Here is an 18771-nt window from a genome sequence, read left to right as displayed (position 1 = left end):
TTAAAAAAAAAACTACATTTGCCCCCTATGATCTGGGACTACTCTTTTAATCTACAAAAACTGTACGTTTGTGCATACAAATCTTACAAGACAGAGCAGTAAGATTACAAGCTGGTGCTGAAATCAGCAGAGTGGGGCAGGCAGTGTTCAGGCTGTGGGTGGGTCACTGAGTATGGGCAGGCAGTGTTCAGGCTGTGGGTGGGTCACTGAGTATGGGCAGGCAGTGTTCAGGCTGTGGGTGGGTCACTGAGTGTGGGACGTCTCCTCTGACTATTCCTGTTTCTCTCTGATTTCCTTGTACAGAAAAGTGACAGAAAAGAAAGTGAGAGCAACAGAGACAGATGCAGGTGCCAGGTAAGAGAAGGCAGAGCCCACACACGTCAAGGGAAAGTATCAAGGCAAAAGTGGTGCAACTTTAATGCAAAAACTACCCTATGTATAAAAAAAACAATAGTCCCAATGAAATGAATAGGATTTTTTTCATTTGATACATCTTGTACTGCTATGTTTTTGTCCCAGAATTGCTTCACTTTTGCCTTGGTACATATACCAGTTGTGTCTGTTTGTTAGTATGTGTATGTCTGTTTGTGAGTCTGTATGTACGAGGTTCACTTTGTAATAGTCCCTGCAGTAATGGGTGTGTTTAAGTTAGTCACTGTGGGTGTGTTTGCGTGTTTCTCAGTTTGTGTTGGTGACTGCCTTATTGTGTCAGTATGTGTGTGTGTGGCTTTATCTTGATGTGTGTGGATGTATTTCTGTACAGTACTGTGTATGTCTATCTATATTTTTTGGGGTGCCGCTATACATACCAGTATGTGTGTGTGTCTATGTGTACTTGTCATTGTGTGTGTGTGTGTAAATGTCAGTGTCTTTGTGTGCCAGTAAAGTGTTGTGTGTGTGTGTGTGTGTGTGTGTGTGTGTGTGTGTGTGTGTGTGTGTGTGTGTGTGTGTGTGTGTGTGTGTGTGTGTGTGTGTGTGTGTGTAAATGTCAGTGTCTTTGTGTGTTAGTAAAATTGTGTGGGTATGAGTCCGGGTGTGTCTGGGCCTGTCACAATTTCTGTTTGGCGTCTGATACTTATTGCTCAATTCTTGGCTCTCCTCTTGTTTCCCTTGAGGATTTCTTTGTACTTTGGAACATTCTGTTAAGCACACATCATTGCAAATTGTGACATACAGATACAACACACACCCTATACACAGAGACAAAGATATGTAAGGTTTTCTGTAACACAGAGACACCACTTTTACTGAAACACACACTAAAACACAACTCCTACAAATACAAGCTCTTGTATGAAGCAAGTTTAATATAACATAATATATACTGTGGTATGCAGTGTAAACACAAGTGAATAGGAGGTGGTGTGATGTGAAGGTGTTGTCCTTGAAAATTGAAGTTACAGGTTCAATTCCAGCCTCAGCTGCTTATTTTCAATCCATGTGAGCTCTGGAAAATCCTGTGCCTATTAATGATCCTGCTTTAATTAAGTAATACCAGAGGTGGCTACATGAATGCTGCCGAAATCTAATTGGAAAGTACATTTAACTTCGGCTAGATTTGTGGGGCTGCTCCTGTAATTGTAACTCCTGGGGTTGGGTGACTTTCAGGCTGTTGGAAACATAATGGTTTGTTGAACTTTTTGTTTTGTTGGTGATTTCATCTAATACAGTTACTAACAGATAAGAAAGAAGGAGAGAAACTGAGTCAGAAGAAAGTGTGAGTGTGAAAGAAATGCAAAATAGAGATAGTGAGAGTGTGAGGGAGAAATACCAACAAATTGTGTGTGGGGTGTGTGTACCAACAGAGTGTGAGAAAATGTGTGTGTTAGTGAGAGTGTGTGTTTGAGAAATCGAGATATAGGGGCCTATTCTAGTAGGTTTGCTACTTTTTTGAGCAGTTTCCGAACGATTTGACCAGGTTGCTATTAGGAAAGCTTCGATAACTTGCCAAACTCGTCCAAGAAGTGCATTTTCCCAAGCCGTAGCGCTCCTGCTCAAACACACCGAGCGGGAGCTGAAAACAGCTATTCTAGAAGCCCCAATAATCTCATGGGGGCTCTGAACTGGCGAGCTTATCACAGATCTCATCTCGCCACCCCACGGGAGGGGATTTCAAACCCACGGGACGGGATTTGAAGGTAGGACTTGGAATTTTTTTATTTTTCCTGCATCGAATTGAAGCCGGCAGTTAATACACATATTAATACACATTAATACCAACTCCGGGGACCCCAGCTTCCATCCAATATAATAAAAATACATTTACAGGCAGCTTCATTAACTTAGTGGTTAACCACTAAGGCAATGAAGGGGTTAAATACTATTGCTTGTTTTGTGGGGGGTGGGTGAAGGTGGTATTTGGCCCGTGGTAGGTGTTTAGGCCTAGCGGGAGGGTTGCAGGAGGAGTTAACACCTTGATTAACTTAGCGGTTACTATCGATATGGTAAAGAAGAGGTTAACCCTCCCGCTAATCACCCAGTAGGCATAAACACCCACCACGGGCCAAATACCATCTTCCCCCGCTACCCACAATAAATATTAAAACATAATACAAACACAATACACCCATTGATTGCCAGTGTGGTTTCCTATACCCTCAAGGGGAGCTAACATAACCCCAATGGCAATAAATTGGCACCCTGTCTACGCACAAGAACCTCCCCAGCCCCAACACATACAGTGCAGTAATAGGCACATTTACTATTATCCTGATCTTGATAATAGCTCCGTTGCCCATTAAAAATAAAACATTATTCATAAAGTAAATTAAAGTTGCAGTTACCCCTGCCAGGATAAAGGCCGTCCTCGTCTTCCTCCCTGTCCTGCAACAATAAAAAACAAACTAATGGACACTAACCCCATAATCACCTTAGCGGTTTGTAACCGCTATAGTTATTAAGGGGTTAATCCCCCTCCCTCTACCCACCTGGGATGCCTAAGCACCTAAAAAAGCACCTAAAAAACCTACAATTAAACAAACCAAGCATCAAAAAAACACAATTAGAAAAACCAAGCATTAAAAATACGCACAGAAAAAAATACAATCAATGTTTGTCTTACTTTTGACGTCTTCACCATTCTATTCCGAGTCCATCAGCAACAGCAGGAACCTCTTGGCACTCGACGCAATGATCCTCAGCAGCCGGTAAGTCCATCTTCTTCTTTCCCTTCATCTGTACTTGTAATCCAATATGTAGCCCTTCGGTCTCTTAAACTCATTGCTAAGGCAATGAAGGGGTTAACTACCCGTGCCATGTTTATTGTGGTTAGCGGGTGTGGGTGAAGGTTGTATATGGCCCATGGTAGGTGTTTAGGCCTTGTGGGGAGGGGGTGTGGGAGGAGTTAACCCCTTCATTACCTTTGCGTAAAATACTGCAAAGTTAATGAAGCTGTTTTTATTTTAATTTTAATACTAGTGTGCGTGAGAAGGGGGTCTCCGGAGCAGAACCTTGTTGATTTCAGGTCCGGGGGGCCCCTGCTTCCCGAGATACAGGCTCTGTTATGGTGTGCCGGTATCCCCATGCAATGTTTAAATGTCCCATGTCACGGAAATTTAAACACATCGGAGATACCGGCACCCCATATCTTGGCCTGTATCTCGGGAAGCAGGGGGTCCTCGGACCTGAAATCAACAAGGTTCTTCTCCGGAGACCCCCTGCTCACGTACACAAGTATTACCATTTTAATAAAAACACTGCGAACACTTGAGAGATATGCGCAGGGGGAGGCGTCTCTCTATGTGCAGCTCTGCAGCCAGATCGCATAGGGGAGAGCTCTGAGCGAGGCTGAGATCTCATCGCTGCTGTCCCGTACGGCTTTGGCATTTTCTCGCCGCATGGTTTGAGAGGTGTTCATATTCTTTCTAGATATTCTTTCAGAGTGATAACGCAACTGCCAAACCGTTTGGCGAGAACGCGCCAAACCGTTCGGCGAGAACGCGCCAAACCGTTCGGCGAGAACGCGCCAAACCGTTCGGCGAGAACGCGCCAAACCGTTCGGCGAGAACGCGCCAAACCGTTCGGCGAGAACGCGCCAAACCGTTCGGCGAGAACTCGCCAAACCGTTCGGCGAGAACACGCCAAACCGTTCGGCGAGAACACGCCAAACCGTTCGGCGAGAACACGCCAAACCGTTCGGCGAGAACACGCCAAACCGTTCGGCGAGAACACGCCAAACCGTTCGGCGAGAACACGCCAAACCGTTCGGCGAGAACACGCCAAACCGTTCGAGACAGCAACAAAGTTATCAAACCTACTAGAATAGGCCCCTCTGTATGAAAGAGTATCTGTGTTTGTGTGTGTGAGAGAGTAGAGTGTGTATTTGAGAGACATGGAGAGAGTGACAGATAAGGAGAGTGTGTGTGTGTGTGTGTGTGTGTGTGTGTGTGTGTGTGTGTGTGTGTGTGTGTGTGTGTGTGTGTGTGTGTGTGTGTGTGTGACAGTGTTTGTATGATAGTGTGACAAGGAGACATAGCGTGTTTGTATGTGACAGAGAGAAGTGAAGTGTGTGTTTGTGACCTGTGTGTGATCAAGAGATAGTGTGTGTGTATGGGAGATAGTGTGAGTGTGAAAGTGAGTGATTGTAAGAGGGAAAGTGTGTGTGTGTGTAAGCATGACAGAGATTGTGTGTGATTGTGACCGAGTGTGATTGTGACAGTTAGTTTGTGTGACTGGGACAGTGTGTGTGATTGTGACGTTTGTGCATGTTTGTTTGTGTGTGTATGACATAGAAAAGAGAGTTGTGTGTGTGTAAGAAACAGTGTTATAGTGTGTGTGTGTGTGTGTGTGTGTGTGTGTGTGTGTGTGTGTGTGTGCGTGCGTGCGTGTGCGTGTGTGCGTGCGTATGTGTGTGTGTGTGTGTGCAAACCTGAAACAAGAACAAAAACAAATCCTCACTAATCCCGGAGATAACTGAAAAATGCCATTCTCCTGAAGCTGGACAAGCGGATCCTCTGCATCAGACAAGGGCATGCGCCAATCTGGCACCTCAGCCACTTGGTATGCAGAAGCCACCCGCTGGTTTAGGTTTCTCAAGGTCTGGGAAGGCAAATGGTAGTCCGAGAACTTACCATTATCACAGGACGTGGGTGCTCAACCTAAACCTCCTGCCCAAATACTCTTTACACTTCTGGCATCCTTTGTGGCTTTCATGTCCGATGTCTGGGTGGACACAGTGGCACCAAGCTGGAAGCTCAGTGACTCATCCAGAGTTCTCCCCCTCCCTCTCTCCCCCTCCTCCCTCTATCCCCCCTCCTCCCTCTATCCCCCCTCCTCCCTCTATCCCCCCTCCTCCCTCTCTCCCCCCCCTCCTCCCTCTCTCCCCCCCCTCCTCCCTCTCCCCCCCCTTCTCCCTCTTCAGCTTCCCTGCTGAAGTTAACCTCATCACTGCTGCACTGCAGACTAAACATATGTCTGCCAGGCATATAGCTGGTGGCTTTTATTCACCCTGTCACATTCCTCCCCTGTTAGTGTGTGGCTGGGGCTACACACGGCTGAAGCCCGACCTTCCACTCCTTCTCTAGAAAAGAAATCAGCATTTGCGTTCTCTTTTCCCGGCCTGTGCTGAATCTGAAATGAGAAGGGTTGGAGGGCCATATACCACCTAGTTAACCTAACATTGGAATCTTTCATACTATTTAACCACTTCAGTGGAGCATGGTCCGTCACCAAAGTAAAATGGACTCCTGCCAGGTAATGCCTCAAAGCCTCGATTGCCCACTTTACTGCGAGGCACTCCTTCTCAATCACTGAGTAGTTTTTTTCCCTCGGGAACAATTTCCTACTCAGGAAAAGGATAGGGTGTTCAACTCCCTCAAACTGTTGTGACAACACTGCCCCTAGCCCTATCTCTGATGCATCTGTTTGCACTACAAAAGGCCTGTTAAAGTCTGGGCTTCTAAGGACGGGACCCTCTGATAGACACCTTTTTATGTCCTCAAAGGCTCTCTGACACTCCCTTGACCATACCACTTGTGTAGGGTTAGGGTTAGGGTTAGAGAACGCGCCAAACCGTTCGGCGAGAACGCGCCAAACCGTTCGGCGAGAACGCGCCAAACCGTTCGGCGAGAACGCGCCAAACCGTTCGGCGAGAACTCGCCAAACCGTTCGGCGAGAACACGCCAAACCGTTCGGCGAGAACACGCCAAACCGTTCGGCGAGAACACGCCAAACCGTTCGGCGAGAACACGCCAAACCGTTCGGCGAGAACACGCCAAACCGTTCGGCGAGAACACGCCAAACCGTTCGGCGAGAACACGCCAAACCGTTCGAGACAGCAACAAAGTTATCAAACCTACTAGAATAGGCCCCTCTGTATGAAAGAGTATCTGTGTTTGTGTGTGTGAGAGAGTAGAGTGTGTATTTGAGAGACATGGAGAGAGTGACAGATAAGGAGAGTGTGTGTGTGTGTGTGTGTGTGTGTGTGTGTGTGTGTGTGTGTGTGTGTGTGTGTGTGTGTGTGTGTGTGTGTGTGTGACAGTGTTTGTATGATAGTGTGACAAGGAGACATAGCGTGTTTGTATGTGACAGAGAGAAGTGAAGTGTGTGTTTGTGACCTGTGTGTGATCAAGAGATAGTGTGTGTGTATGGGAGATAGTGTGAGTGTGAAAGTGAGTGATTGTAAGAGGGAAAGTGTGTGTGTGTGTAAGCATGACAGAGATTGTGTGTGATTGTGACCGAGTGTGATTGTGACAGTTAGTTTGTGTGACTGGGACAGTGTGTGTGATTGTGACGTTTGTGCATGTTTGTTTGTGTGTGTATGACATAGAAAAGAGAGTTGTGTGTGTGTAAGAAACAGTGTTATAGTGTGTGTGTGTGTGTGTGTGTGTGTGTGTGTGTGTGTGTGTGTGTGTGCGTGCGTGCGTGTGCGTGTGTGCGTGCGTATGTGTGTGTGTGTGTGTGCAAACCTGAAACAAGAACAAAAACAAATCCTCACTAATCCCGGAGATAACTGAAAAATGCCATTCTCCTGAAGCTGGACAAGCGGATCCTCTGCATCAGACAAGGGCATGCGCCAATCTGGCACCTCAGCCACTTGGTATGCAGAAGCCACCCGCTGGTTTAGGTTTCTCAAGGTCTGGGAAGGCAAATGGTAGTCCGAGAACTTACCATTATCACAGGACGTGGGTGCTCAACCCAAACCTCCTGCCCAAATACTCTTTACACTTCTGGCATCCTTTGTGGCTTTCATGTCCGATGTCTGGGTGGACACAGTGGCACCAAGCTGGAAGCTCAGTGACTCATCCAGAGTTCTCCCCCTCCCTCTCTCCCCCTCCTCCCTCTATCCCCCCTCCTCCCTCTATCCCCCCTCCTCCCTCTATCCCCCCTCCTCCCTCTCTCCCCCCCCTCCTCCCTCTCTCCCCCCCCTCCTCCCTCTCCCCCCCCTTCTCCCTCTTCAGCTTCCCTGCTGAAGTTAACCTCATCACTGCTGCACTGCAGACTAAACATATGTCTGCCAGGCATATAGCTGGTGGCTTTTATTCACCCTGTCACATTCCTCCCCTGTTAGTGTGTGGCTGGGGCTACACACGGCTGAAGCCCGACCTTCCACTCCTTCTCTAGAAAAGAAATCAGCATTTGCGTTCTCTTTTCCCGGCCTGTGCTGAATCTGAAATGAGAAGGGTTGGAGGGCCATATACCACCTAGTTAACCTAACATTGGAATCTTTCATACTATTTAACCACTTCAGTGGAGCATGGTCCGTCACCAAAGTAAAATGGACTCCTGCCAGGTAATGCCTCAAAGCCTCGATTGCCCACTTTACTGCGAGGCACTCCTTCTCAATCACTGAGTAGTTTTTTTCCCTCGGGAACAATTTCCTACTCAGGAAAAGGATAGGGTGTTCAACTCCCTCAAACTGTTGTGACAACACTGCCCCTAGCCCTATCTCTGATGCATCTGTTTGCACTACAAAAGGCCTGTTAAAGTCTGGGCTTCTAAGGACGGGACCCTCTGATAGACACCTTTTTATGTCCTCAAAGGCTCTCTGACACTCCCTTGACCATACCACTTGTGTAGGGGCACACTTTTTTGTGAGGTCCGTTAATGGGGCTGCCACGTCCGAGTAGTTGGGGATGAACCGCCGGTAGTACCCTGCTAAACCCAGCAGAGAGCGTACCTGCGTTTTTGTTTGGGGGGTCGGAACTTCTTTCAGGGCAACTACCTTGTCGGCTAGTGGCCTTACTTTTACACCTCCCACTGCATACCCTAAGTATTTGGTTTCCGCCTTACCCAAGGCACATTTCTTAGGGTTGGCTGTGAGCCCTGCCTCTCTTAGAGATTTGAGGACAATTTCAGCCTATTTAGGTGGGCCCACCAGTGTTTACTATAAATGACAATGTCATCTAGGTAGGCTGCGGCATAAGTCCTATGGGGTCTCAGCACCTTATCCATGAGTCTCTGAAATGTGGCTGGGGCTCCATGCAGTCCAGATGGCATTGTCACAAACTGGTATAAACCCATGGGAGTGGCAAAGGCTGTTTTGCACTTGGACTTTTCCTCTAAGGGTATTCGCCAGTATCCTTTTGTCAAGTCCAGCGTGGATATATATTCTGCGTTACCAATGGCGTCAATTAATTTGTCCACCCTTGGCATCGGATATGCGTCAAACTTGGATACCGCATTGACCTTTCGGAGGTCCACACAAAATCTTACCTTCCCATCGGGTTTAGGGACCATAACTAGTGGACTACACCACTCACTGCATGATTCCTCAATCACTCCTAAGTGTAACATTTCTTGTACCTCCTTCTCTACCAGGGCCCTACGACTTTCAGGCAACCTATAAGGACGGGAACGTACTTTTACCCCAGGTGCTGTCTCGATCGCATGTGAAATTAAGTTAGTTTGCCCTGGTAAATCAGAAAAAACATCATGGAATTGTGAAATTATTGCTAACAAGTCCCCTTTTTGTTCAGAGGACAATTGTCTACCCATTGGGATTTGTTTACCCTTCCTGGACCCTGGTTGAGCGATCTCGTAATCCACATCACCCGTGCGGCGGAGTACTTCGAATGGGCCCTGCCATTTGGCCAGGAGTTTACTCTCGCAACTGGGAAACAATAACATCACCTGGTCTCCTGGGTGAAACACTCTCATGCGAGCATTCTGATTGTAATGTCTCTCCTGACTGTCCTGGGCTGATCTAAGATTCTCCCTAGCAAATGGCTGACCACATCTAGGCGCTTCCTAAGGTCTAGTACATATTGCAGGGTATTCTTAGAAGGGGACCGCTGTTCCTCCCAGGACTCCTTTAGGAGGTCTAGGATACCCCGGGGTTGGCGGCCATAGAGCAGTTCAAATGGAGAGAATCCCGTGGAGGCCTGGGGAACTTCCCGCACTGCAAACAGCAGAAAAGGGAGAAGTTCAACCCAGGCTCTCTTCTCTGAATCTACAAATTTCCTCAGCATCCCCTCAGCATCCCCTCCCTCTCTTCCCCTCCCTCTTCCTCGCAACCTCTTCCTCACTTCCTCCCCCTCTCATCCCTCCTCCCCCTTCCTCTCTTCCTCCCTCCTTCTCTCCCCTCTTCTTCCTCCCATCCCCTCTCCCTCTCTCTTCCTCTCTTCCCCTCCCCTCTTTCTTCTCCTTCTCATCCCCCTCCCTCTTCCTCTCTTCCCCTCCATCACTCTTCCCCTCTCACTTCTCCCTCCCTCTCATCCCCCCTCCCTTCCACTTTTCCTCTCCCTCTCTTCCCCTTCCTCTCTTCCTCCACCCTCTCATCCCCCCTCACCCTCCCTTTCTCCCCCACTCTTCTCCTCCCTCTTCCTCTCTTCCTCCCTCCTCCTCTTCCCTCTTCTCCCTCCCCCTCCTTCTTCCTCTCTTCCCCTCCCCTCTTTCTCTCCCTCCCTCTTCCTCTCTTCCCCTCCCTCCCTCTTCCCCTCCATCCCTCTTCCCCTCCCTCCCTCTTCCCCTCCCTCCCTCTTCCCCTCCCCCTCTCACTTCTCCCTCTCCCTCTCTTCCCCTCCTTCTTCCTCTCGTCCCCTTCCTCCCCCCTCTCAACCCCCTCCCCCTGCCTCTTCCTCCCTCCCTCTTCCTCCCCCTCCTCTCCCCCTCCATCCATCTTCCCCCTCTCTACCTCCCCCTATCTACCTCCCCCTCTCTACCTCACCCTCTCTACCTTCCCCTCTCTACCTCCCCCTCTCTCCATCCCCTCTCTCCCCCTCCCATCTCCTCTCCCCCACCTCCTCTCTTCCCCTCCCTCTTCCTCTCTTCCTCCCTCCTCCTCTCCCATCTTCTCCCTCCCATCCCACTCCCTCTTCCTCCCTTCCCCTTCCCTATTTCTCCCCCCTCTCATCCCCCCTCCCTCTTCCTCCCTTCCCCTTCCCTATTTCTCCCCCCTCTCATCCCCCCTCCCTCTTCCTCTCTTCCCCTCCCCTCCCTTATCCCCTCCCCCTCTCTTCCCCCCTATCTTCCCCTCCCTCTTCCCCTTCCCCTCTCACTTCTCCCTCCCCCTATCATACCCCCTCCCTCCCTCTCCCTCTCGTCCCCTCCATCTTCCTCTCATCCCCTTCCTCCCCCCTCTCATCCCCCCTCCCCCTCTCCTCCTCTATTCCTCTCCCTCTTCCTCCCCACTCCTCTCCCCCTCCTTCTCCCTCCCTCCCTCTTCCTCCCTCTTCCTCTCCCCCTCTCTACCTCCCCTCTCTCCATCCCCTCTTTCCCCCTCCCCCTCCTCTTCCCCTCCCTCTTCCTCCCTCCTCCTCTCCCCTCTTCTCCCTCCCATCCCCCTCCCTCTTCCTCCCTTCCCCTCCCCTATTTCTGCCCCTCTCATCCCCCCTCCCTCCCTCTTCCTCTCTTCCCCTCCCCTCCCCCTCTCACTTCTCCCTCCCTCTCGTCCCCTTCCTCCCCCCTCTCATCCGCCCTCCCCCTCTCCTCCTCTCTTCCCCTCCCTCTTCCTCCCCACTCCTCTACACCTCCCCCTCCTTCTTCCTCCCTCTTCCTCTCCCCCTCTCTGCCCCCCCCCTCTCTCCATCCCCTCTTTCCCCCTCCCCCTCCTCTTCCCCTCCCTCTTCCTCTCTTCCTCCCTCCTCCTCTCCCCTCTTCTCCCTCCCATCCCCCTCCCTCTTCCTCCCTTCCCCTCCCCTCTTTCTCCCCCTCTCATCTCCCCGCCCTCCCTCTTCCTCTATTCCCATCCCCCTCTCACTTCTCCCTCACCTCTCATCCCCCCTTCCTCTCTCCCCCGCCCTCTTCCTCTCTTCCCCTTCCTCACTTCCTCCCCCTTCTCATCTCCCATCCTTCCTCCTCCGCCCTTCCCCTCCTCCTTCCCTCCCTCTCATCCCTACCCTCCCTCTTCCTCTCTTCCCCTCCCTCTTCCCCCTCCCCCTCCTTACTTCTCCCTCCCCCTCCCTCCCTCTCATCACTTCTCCCTCCCTCTCGTCCCCTTCCTCCCCCTCTCATCCCCCCTCCCCCTCTCCTCCTCTCTTCCCCTCCCTCTTCCTCCCCACTCCTCTCCCCCTCCCCCTCGCCCTCCTTCTTCCTCCCTCCCTCTTCCTCCCTCACTCTTCTTCTCCCCCTCTCTACCTCCCCCTCCCCTTCTCTCTATCCCCTCTTTCCCCCTCCCCCTCCTCTTCCCCTCCCTCTTCCTCTCTTCCTCCCTCCTCCTCTCCCCTCTTCTCCCTCCCATCCCCCTCCCTCTTCGTCCCTTCCCCTCTCCTCTTTCTCCCCCTCTCATCTCCCTGCCCTCCCTCTTCCTCTCTTCCCATCCCTCTCTCACTTCTCCCTCACCTCTCATCCCCCCTCCCTTTCTCCCCCACCCTCTCCCTCTCTTCCCCTTCCTCACTTCCTCCCCCCTCTCATCTCCCTCCCTTCCTCCTCTGCTCTTCCCCTTCCCCTCCCTCCCTCTCATCCCTACCCTCCCCCTTCCTCTCTTCCCCTCCATCTTCCCCCCTCCCCCTCCTCACTTCTACCTCCCCCTCCCTCCCTCTCATCCCTCTCCCCCCCTCTTCCTCTCTTCACCCCTCTCTCCCCCTATCCCTTCCCCTCCTCTCTCCCCCTTCAATATCCCTCTCTTTCCCCCCTCCTCCCTCTCTTTCCCCCCTCCTCCCTCTCTTTCCCCCTCCTCCCTCTCTTTCCCCCCTCCTCCCTCTCTTTCCCCCCTCCTCCCTCTCTTTCCCCCCCTCCCTCTCTTTCCCACCTCTTCCCCCTCCCTGTGACAGTAGGTGGTAACCAGGCTCTCAAATAAATGTTAAGCCCGTTTTTGGTTACCCCTGATCCGTGTATAAGGGTTCAAGAGAGTTAGCTCTTGGATCCAGTAACAGTGTATTGTTTTTACATACTGTCTGAAATAAAACTGTTTTATGTGTTTTTCCCTTTTTGGGCGTGCCAGCGAGCAGGGAGTGTCAGCGAGCAGGGAGTGCCAGCGAGCAGGGAGTGCCAGCGAGCAGGGAGTGTCAGCGAGCAGGGAGTGCTATGGCATGAGTTTCAAGGGGGATTTTGCTGAGGAATTGTTGTCAGAATGTACCTAGGTAGTTGGGGTCCGGAGTTGTCGGTTCCCCTAAATTTGTACCCGGAATTCATGCCTGATTCCCGGATACATGTACTGAGGTCCAGTACCCCAGTACTGAGGTGGAGAAGGGAGAATCCACACACCGGCAGCAACGGGGGCGAGCCCGGAGTGTGGTATGGAGTGAAGCCAGGTCTTGGGGTGTAGAGAAAGATTAGTGGGGTACTTGCCGGACCTTGGGTTCCAGAGGGTAGCGTAGTCGAGTCCATAAGCCAATGGTCTGGGAGTAGAGAAAGCCGCGTAGTGAGAGTCCGTTTGCCGAGTCCGAGGAGAAGAGAGGTAAGCGTAGTCGTGTGTCCGTTTGCCGAGTCCAAGGGGTGGAGAGAGAAGCGTAGTCGAGTCCAAAGCCAGAGGTCCAAATCCAGAGAGGGTACGTAGCCAGGCCAGGTCAGGAACCAGGAGACTAGAAAACACAAGAGAGCCAAGAGACAACCAGACAGCACGGAGCTACAGAAGATTATGCTGAGCGCTGACTGAACGTGGGGACAGGAACTAAAAGGAGAGCAGTGGCCAATGGGAGAGGAGAGGGGCGCATACCAAGAGTAGCAGGGATAGTAGCACACCAACAAAGCCTTCACATGACGGTAGTCGTTGCTGTCTGTGGACGAGATCCCTTGGAAGGTCTGCAGGGTAATCCCCATCAATAGCGGTGACAACCACAAAACCCAGTCCTGTTCTGGCACATGGAACCGGAGACACTGATCCTCAAAGACCTTGAGAAAACCATCAATGTTGTCCTTGCCATCTACAAATTTGCTAAAACTGTAGAGGGACACCTTTGGCAGGGGAGGCGCTGCGATTAGCTGCAACCTCTGCTCGAAGGTGACCCCCCTCTCCCCAAGTGGCGAGGAGAGAGGCAAGTCCTGCAGCAGGGAGACCGGATAGCTAATGGGGCTACTATGGCTGCACTCTGATTCATGCTCACCATCTGATTCCTCTTCATCCCAACTCTCCTCCACCTCCACTTCCTCCAGGGCAGGACGATCTTCCTATACCCTGGCCATATTAGTGTCCCCTGCATCCGCAGCAGGGCAAGCTATGCCCACTTCATGTCTTTCGAGATCCTCCCCCAGCATTGTCTTTGCCCGACCGGTGATCGGTAGTCCATATCCCTCACACCGGGTTACAATTCGTGGATGCTACCAGGTCTGGTAGCGACCTGCTCTTTTGTCCATCTTCGCCTGGTGGCATTAAGGCTTAAGTGACAGAGATAACCAGTGCTTTTCCTGCTTTGTGTAATGTGTGAAAGTCACTACTTCTTTTGAGAGCTCTCAATCTACGAGTTGCTCTTTATGTTTTTATAAGTCTCCACAGGATTTTATAACATAAAGCTCAATGATGCCACAAATAAATAAGCCTGTCATGGGAGACCCGTCAATTTACACCTTTTTAACAGGGATCTTTCACTGACCAAAAGAAGGTAATGAAATAAATTGACGTTTATTCGCACAAATTCACTTGGAACACAAAATACAGACGAAAAGAAACACTTACTTTGGGACTGAGGTAAAAAACTAGACTTTCCTAGGTGCAGGAACTCATAATAAGAGTTTTGCCCTGAGCGGAACCTAGCTTGGAACCTCCTGGTACCAAAATCGGCGTGAAGTTCCACACACCACCGCTCCCTTCTCTTCTGAGAATTTGGACTTTCTTGACAGAGTTATCCCAAATCTCCTGGAACTCAAAACAGCCACAAATCCCATCCACGACCACTATGTTCGATTTTGAGAACTTGGCTGCAAAAAGCTGGACTTAGAATCTGGCAGGCAGGCTTTCCTGGCCTTAAATCGAAGCCAGTTGCTCCGCTATTCGCGCAAGAGCAACTTTGAAAAGCCCGCCAGCGCTGTTGCAACAGCGAATCTCCAATCTGATTGGCTCACACATTGTTTATAATATTTTGAGTTTCATTCAAGAAACTCAGCTGCCAATCATTGCGCGGGAACTTTCTCAGCAGCCAATCAGAGCCAAGCCGGTATAAAAAGCTGGGTTTGGGGGAAATTTTAAATTACCAAGGGACTGTCACGAGAGACCAGGTTTATTAACACATTTTTATATCAGGTTCATTGATTGAGCAAAACAAGATGGTAAAATAAATTGTAATTTATTTCAGGAAAAGACATGCACACAATATAACACAATTTACAAGGTTAACACACTAACTGGGAATGGGGCTAACGAATAAATCTATCCTCTAAACGAAATTCACAAAGATGACCTCTGTAGGAGCCCCTTTCCTTGACCGGTAGGTACTCACGAAAGTCCTGGAACTGATTTCGGCATGCAATGCCAGACGCGACAGCTACGTTCTCAAAAGCAGGACTTAGAAACTTTTCTGAGTTGAAAATCCTTGAATACGGCTCATGTCTATTCAGCACAGAGCTTCTTTGAATTTGCTGCTGTTGGTTTGGCGCTTGGAATCTGCCCTGCCGATTGGCTGCAAGTCCCCTTATGGGTTTAAGCGTCTCCTTCACTAACATCTACAGCCTATTAGAGCGTGGGTATTTCCCTGCCAGCCAATCACTGATTTGCCGGTATTGTAAAGCCGGGTGGGTACCTTTTCTCAGTCTATCAAGGGGCATGCGCCAACCTGGCACCTCTGCCTCTTTGCATACTGAGCCCACCCACTGTCCAGGCTCCACAGAGTCTCTGAGTTATGGCAAATGGTGGCCGGATAGCCCTGTGTTAGCCCATGATGCGGGTACTCAAGCAGAACTGCAGTACCCCTCCTGTTCTAACACCTTGTCACCCCTGAGCCTTTCAAGTCTGGACTCCGCACAGACCCGTAGGCACCAAGCTTGGTAGCCATCTGGTCTCCCGGAATCCATGACTTGGAAATCCCACAGTTCATTCACAGGTTATTAGTACCTATACCTATTAAATATAACTCTTTAATAAAATGTACTGTGTCCTGTCTTGTGTGGTAAAATATATGTCTCTGTTCTGGTGTCAGGGATGGAGTGAGTGTATATATTGCCTACACTCCCTAGCCTCATATTGTATTGTATTGTATGTCTTTATTTATATAGCGCCATTAATGTACATAGCGCTTCACAGCAGTAATACATGTGGTAATCAAATAAATAACAGAGCATGGGAATAAGTGCTTTAGACATAAAAGTAACATTAAGGAAGAGGAGTCCCTGCCCCGAGGAGCTTACAGTCTAATTGGTAGGTAGGGAGAACGTACAGAGACAGTAGGAGGGAGTTCTGGTAAGTGTGTCTGCAGGGGGCCAAGCTTTATGTATCATGTGTTCAGAATATTCACAGTGCTATTCATATGCTTCTTTAAGCAAATGTGTCTTAAGGTGGGTCATAAAGGTGGATAGAGAGGGTACTGAGGGGAAGGGCATTCCAGAGGTGTGGGGCAGTCAGTGAAAAAGGTTTAAGGCGGGAGAGGGCTTTAGATACAAAGGGTGTAGAAAGCAGACATCCTTGAGAAGAACGCAAGAGTCTGGATGGTGCATAACGAGAAATTAGGGATGAGATGTAAGGAGGGGCAGAAGAGTGTAAAGCTTTAAAAGTGAGGAGAAGAATGGAGTGTTAGATGTGGGATTTGATCGGAAGCCAGGAGAGGGATTTCATGAGGGGAGATGCTGAGACAGATCTAGGAAAGAGTAGAGTGATTCTGGCAGCACCGTTTAGGATAGATTGTAGGGGAGACAGGTGAGAGGCAGGAAGGCCGGACAGCAGGAGGTTACAGTAATCAAGACGGGAGAGAATGAGGGCCTGAGTCAGAGTTTTGCAATCGAGCAACAGAGGAAAGGGTGTATCTTTCTTATATTGTGGAGGAAAAAGCGACAGGTTTTAGAAATGTTTTGAATGTGAGGGGCGAATGTGAGAGAGGAGTCGAGTGTGACCCCTAGGCAGCGTGCTTGGGCTACTGGGTGAATGATCGTAGTTCCAACAGTAATGTGGAAGGAAGTAGTAGGGCCAGATTTGGGAGGAAGTATGAGGAGCTCTGTTTTAGCCATGTTGAGTTTAAGGCGGCGCAGGGCCATCCAGGATGAAATAGCAGAGAGACATTCAGAAACTTTGGTTTGTACAGCAGGTGTAAGGTCGGGTGTTAAAAAGTATATTTGTGTGTGGTCAGCATAGAGGTGATAATTAAACCCAAAAGATGTTATTAGGTCACCTAGAGAGAGTGTGTACAGAGAAAAGAGAAGAGGTCCCAGGACAGAGCCATGGGTACCCCCACAGAGAGATCAATAGAGGAAGAGGTGTTGGCAGAAGAGACACTGAAAGTACGATGGGAGAGGTAGGATGAGATCCAGGATAGAGCTTTGTTCCGAATACCAAGAGTATGGAGAATGTGAAGGAGAAGAGGTGGTCCACGGTATCAAATGCTGCTGAGAGGTCGAGTAATATGAGCAGAGTGTAATGACCTCTGTCTTTGGCAGCAAAGAGGTTGTCAGTTATTTTAGTGAGGGCTGTTTCCATGGAGTGAGCAGTGCGGAAGACAGATTGTAGAGGGTTTAGGAGAGAATAGGTGTTGAGAAAATTGAGCAAGTGAGAACATACTGCACCGACACACTTTATTCGAGCAAATACCCAGTATGTACCTGGCAGATACCTGGAATGCGCCGCTCCTCACCTCTGACAAGCCCCGTTGCGTTTGCCTTCCCAGCCTGGGTTCATGCCTGGCTGACGGGCGGCTGATCTGTTAAATGATAATGATTAGGATTTAATAGGCTGCAATGCTTCGCGTGTCTACCAGATGGCATAAATTCATGAATTGTAATGCAGTATATATATATATACTGTGCAGTATTGCAGCTAGCGGAAATAAAATGCTTCAATCCCTGCTTGGAAAATACCTCAATGCACTCGGGCAGAAAACAGTCACAAACCTCAATACACCCGGGTATACCCGAATTCGTGGGACTAGCCGAGCTCGAATAAAGTGTGTCGCCAGTGTACAAGACGTTCAAGGAGTTAGAGGCAAAAGGCAGGAGGGAGACAGATCGATAGTTAGAAAGACAGGTAGGGTCAAGCTTGCTGTTTTTGAGTAATGTATGACTGTTGCATGTTTGAAGGAGGATGGAAAGGTTCCAGAGCAGAGGGAGGAGTTAAAAATGTGTGTGAGAGTAGGGATTATAGTAGGAGCAAAAGGTTTTAGGAGATGGGAGGGAATGGGGTCAAGAGGGCAAGTGGTAGAGGGAGAAGAGGCGATCAACAGCAACACATCCTCCTCTGAGACAGTGGAAAAAGAGTCAAGGAATGCAGGAGGAGAGTTAGGAAGAGGTGTATAATGGGAGGAAGAAACAGAGGGGATGTTCTGACGTATGGATTCCACCTTTTCCTTAAAATAGTCAGTAAAATCCTGAGCGGAGATGGAGGAAGAAGAGGCAGCTGAGGGTGGTTTGAGTAGAGTATCAAAAACAGAGAACAGTCTGCGTGGGTTAGACTTGTGCATGTTGATTAGTGAAGAAATGTAGGCTTGCTTAGCTTGCGAGAGGGCAGAGTTGAAACAGGATAGCATAAATTTGTAGTGAAGGAAGTCTGCGAGAGTATGAGATTTCCTCCAGAGGCGTTCAGAGGAACGAGTGGAGGAACGCAGCATGCATGTGTGGGAATTTAGCCAGGGTCTAGGGTTAGAAGGGCGAGGGCGGCAGAGAGAAAGTGGGGCATGTAGATCAAGAGAGGAGGACAAGGCAGAGTTGTAGTTCCTGACCAGGTTGTCAGGGTCTGTAGCAGAGCTGAGAGAGGAGAGGGAGGAACGTAAAGTGGACTCAAAGTCAGGTAAGTGAATAGAGCGCAGGTTTCTGCAGAACCGGGGGGTAGATGGAGAAGGGGAAAAGCGAGATAGAGAGAATGAGATGAGGTGATGGTCAGAGAGATGGAAAGGGGAAATGGAGAAATTGGAGAGAGAGAAGTTTTTAGTGAAAACCAGGTCTAAGTAGTGGCCATCCTTGTGGGTGCTGGCTGCAGTCCACTGTTGAAGGCCAAAAGAAGAGGTTAGAGAAAGAAAGTTGGAAGCCCAAGGGAGAGTGGGGTCATCAATGTGGCAATTGAAGTCCCCAAGGAGAAGAACAGGGGAGTCTGCGGAGAGACAGAAAGAGAGCCAGGATTCAAAGTGAGAGAGAAAGGCAGAAATGGGATGAGTAGAGGTAGATGGGCGATTTGGACAGTGTGAGCCTCAAAGGAAGGAAAAGCAAGAGATGGAGGAATAGGAAGGGTTCGGTAATGGCAGAGAGAGGAGAGCAGGAGTCCCATGCCTCCACCCCTGCCATCAGTGCGCGGAGTGTGGGAGAAGGAAAGGCCACCATTAGAGAGGG

The 18771-nt window shown here is 49.8% G+C and overlaps 1 protein-coding gene across 8 annotated transcripts in view; it reads left to right on the top strand.

Annotated features, from left to right (window-relative positions):
• Window positions 1–216: 216 nt before the first annotated feature.
• The window catches only part of LOC142483155 (uncharacterized), a 245997-nt gene continuing 227442 nt past the window's right edge, over window positions 217–18771 (top strand). For 3 of the 8 annotated variants that reach the window (XM_075583220.1, XM_075583224.1, XM_075583219.1), the window contains exon 1: window positions 229–354. In XM_075583220.1, the coding sequence (XP_075439335.1) occupies window positions 342–354 (13 nt within the window). In that variant the 5' untranslated portion in view covers window positions 229–341. Of the gene's footprint in view, window positions 355–18771 lie in introns of all 8 variants that reach the window. The other 5 variants (XM_075583221.1, XM_075583226.1, XM_075583228.1 and 2 more) reach the window with 4 other exon arrangements.

The sequence above is a fragment of the Ascaphus truei genome, unplaced genomic scaffold (genome assembly GCF_040206685.1).
Source record: "Ascaphus truei isolate aAscTru1 unplaced genomic scaffold, aAscTru1.hap1 HAP1_SCAFFOLD_302, whole genome shotgun sequence".
In the NCBI taxonomy this organism is placed as follows: Eukaryota; Metazoa; Chordata; class Amphibia; order Anura; family Ascaphidae; genus Ascaphus; species Ascaphus truei.
This window is presented reverse-complemented; position numbering and strand designations above follow the sequence as displayed.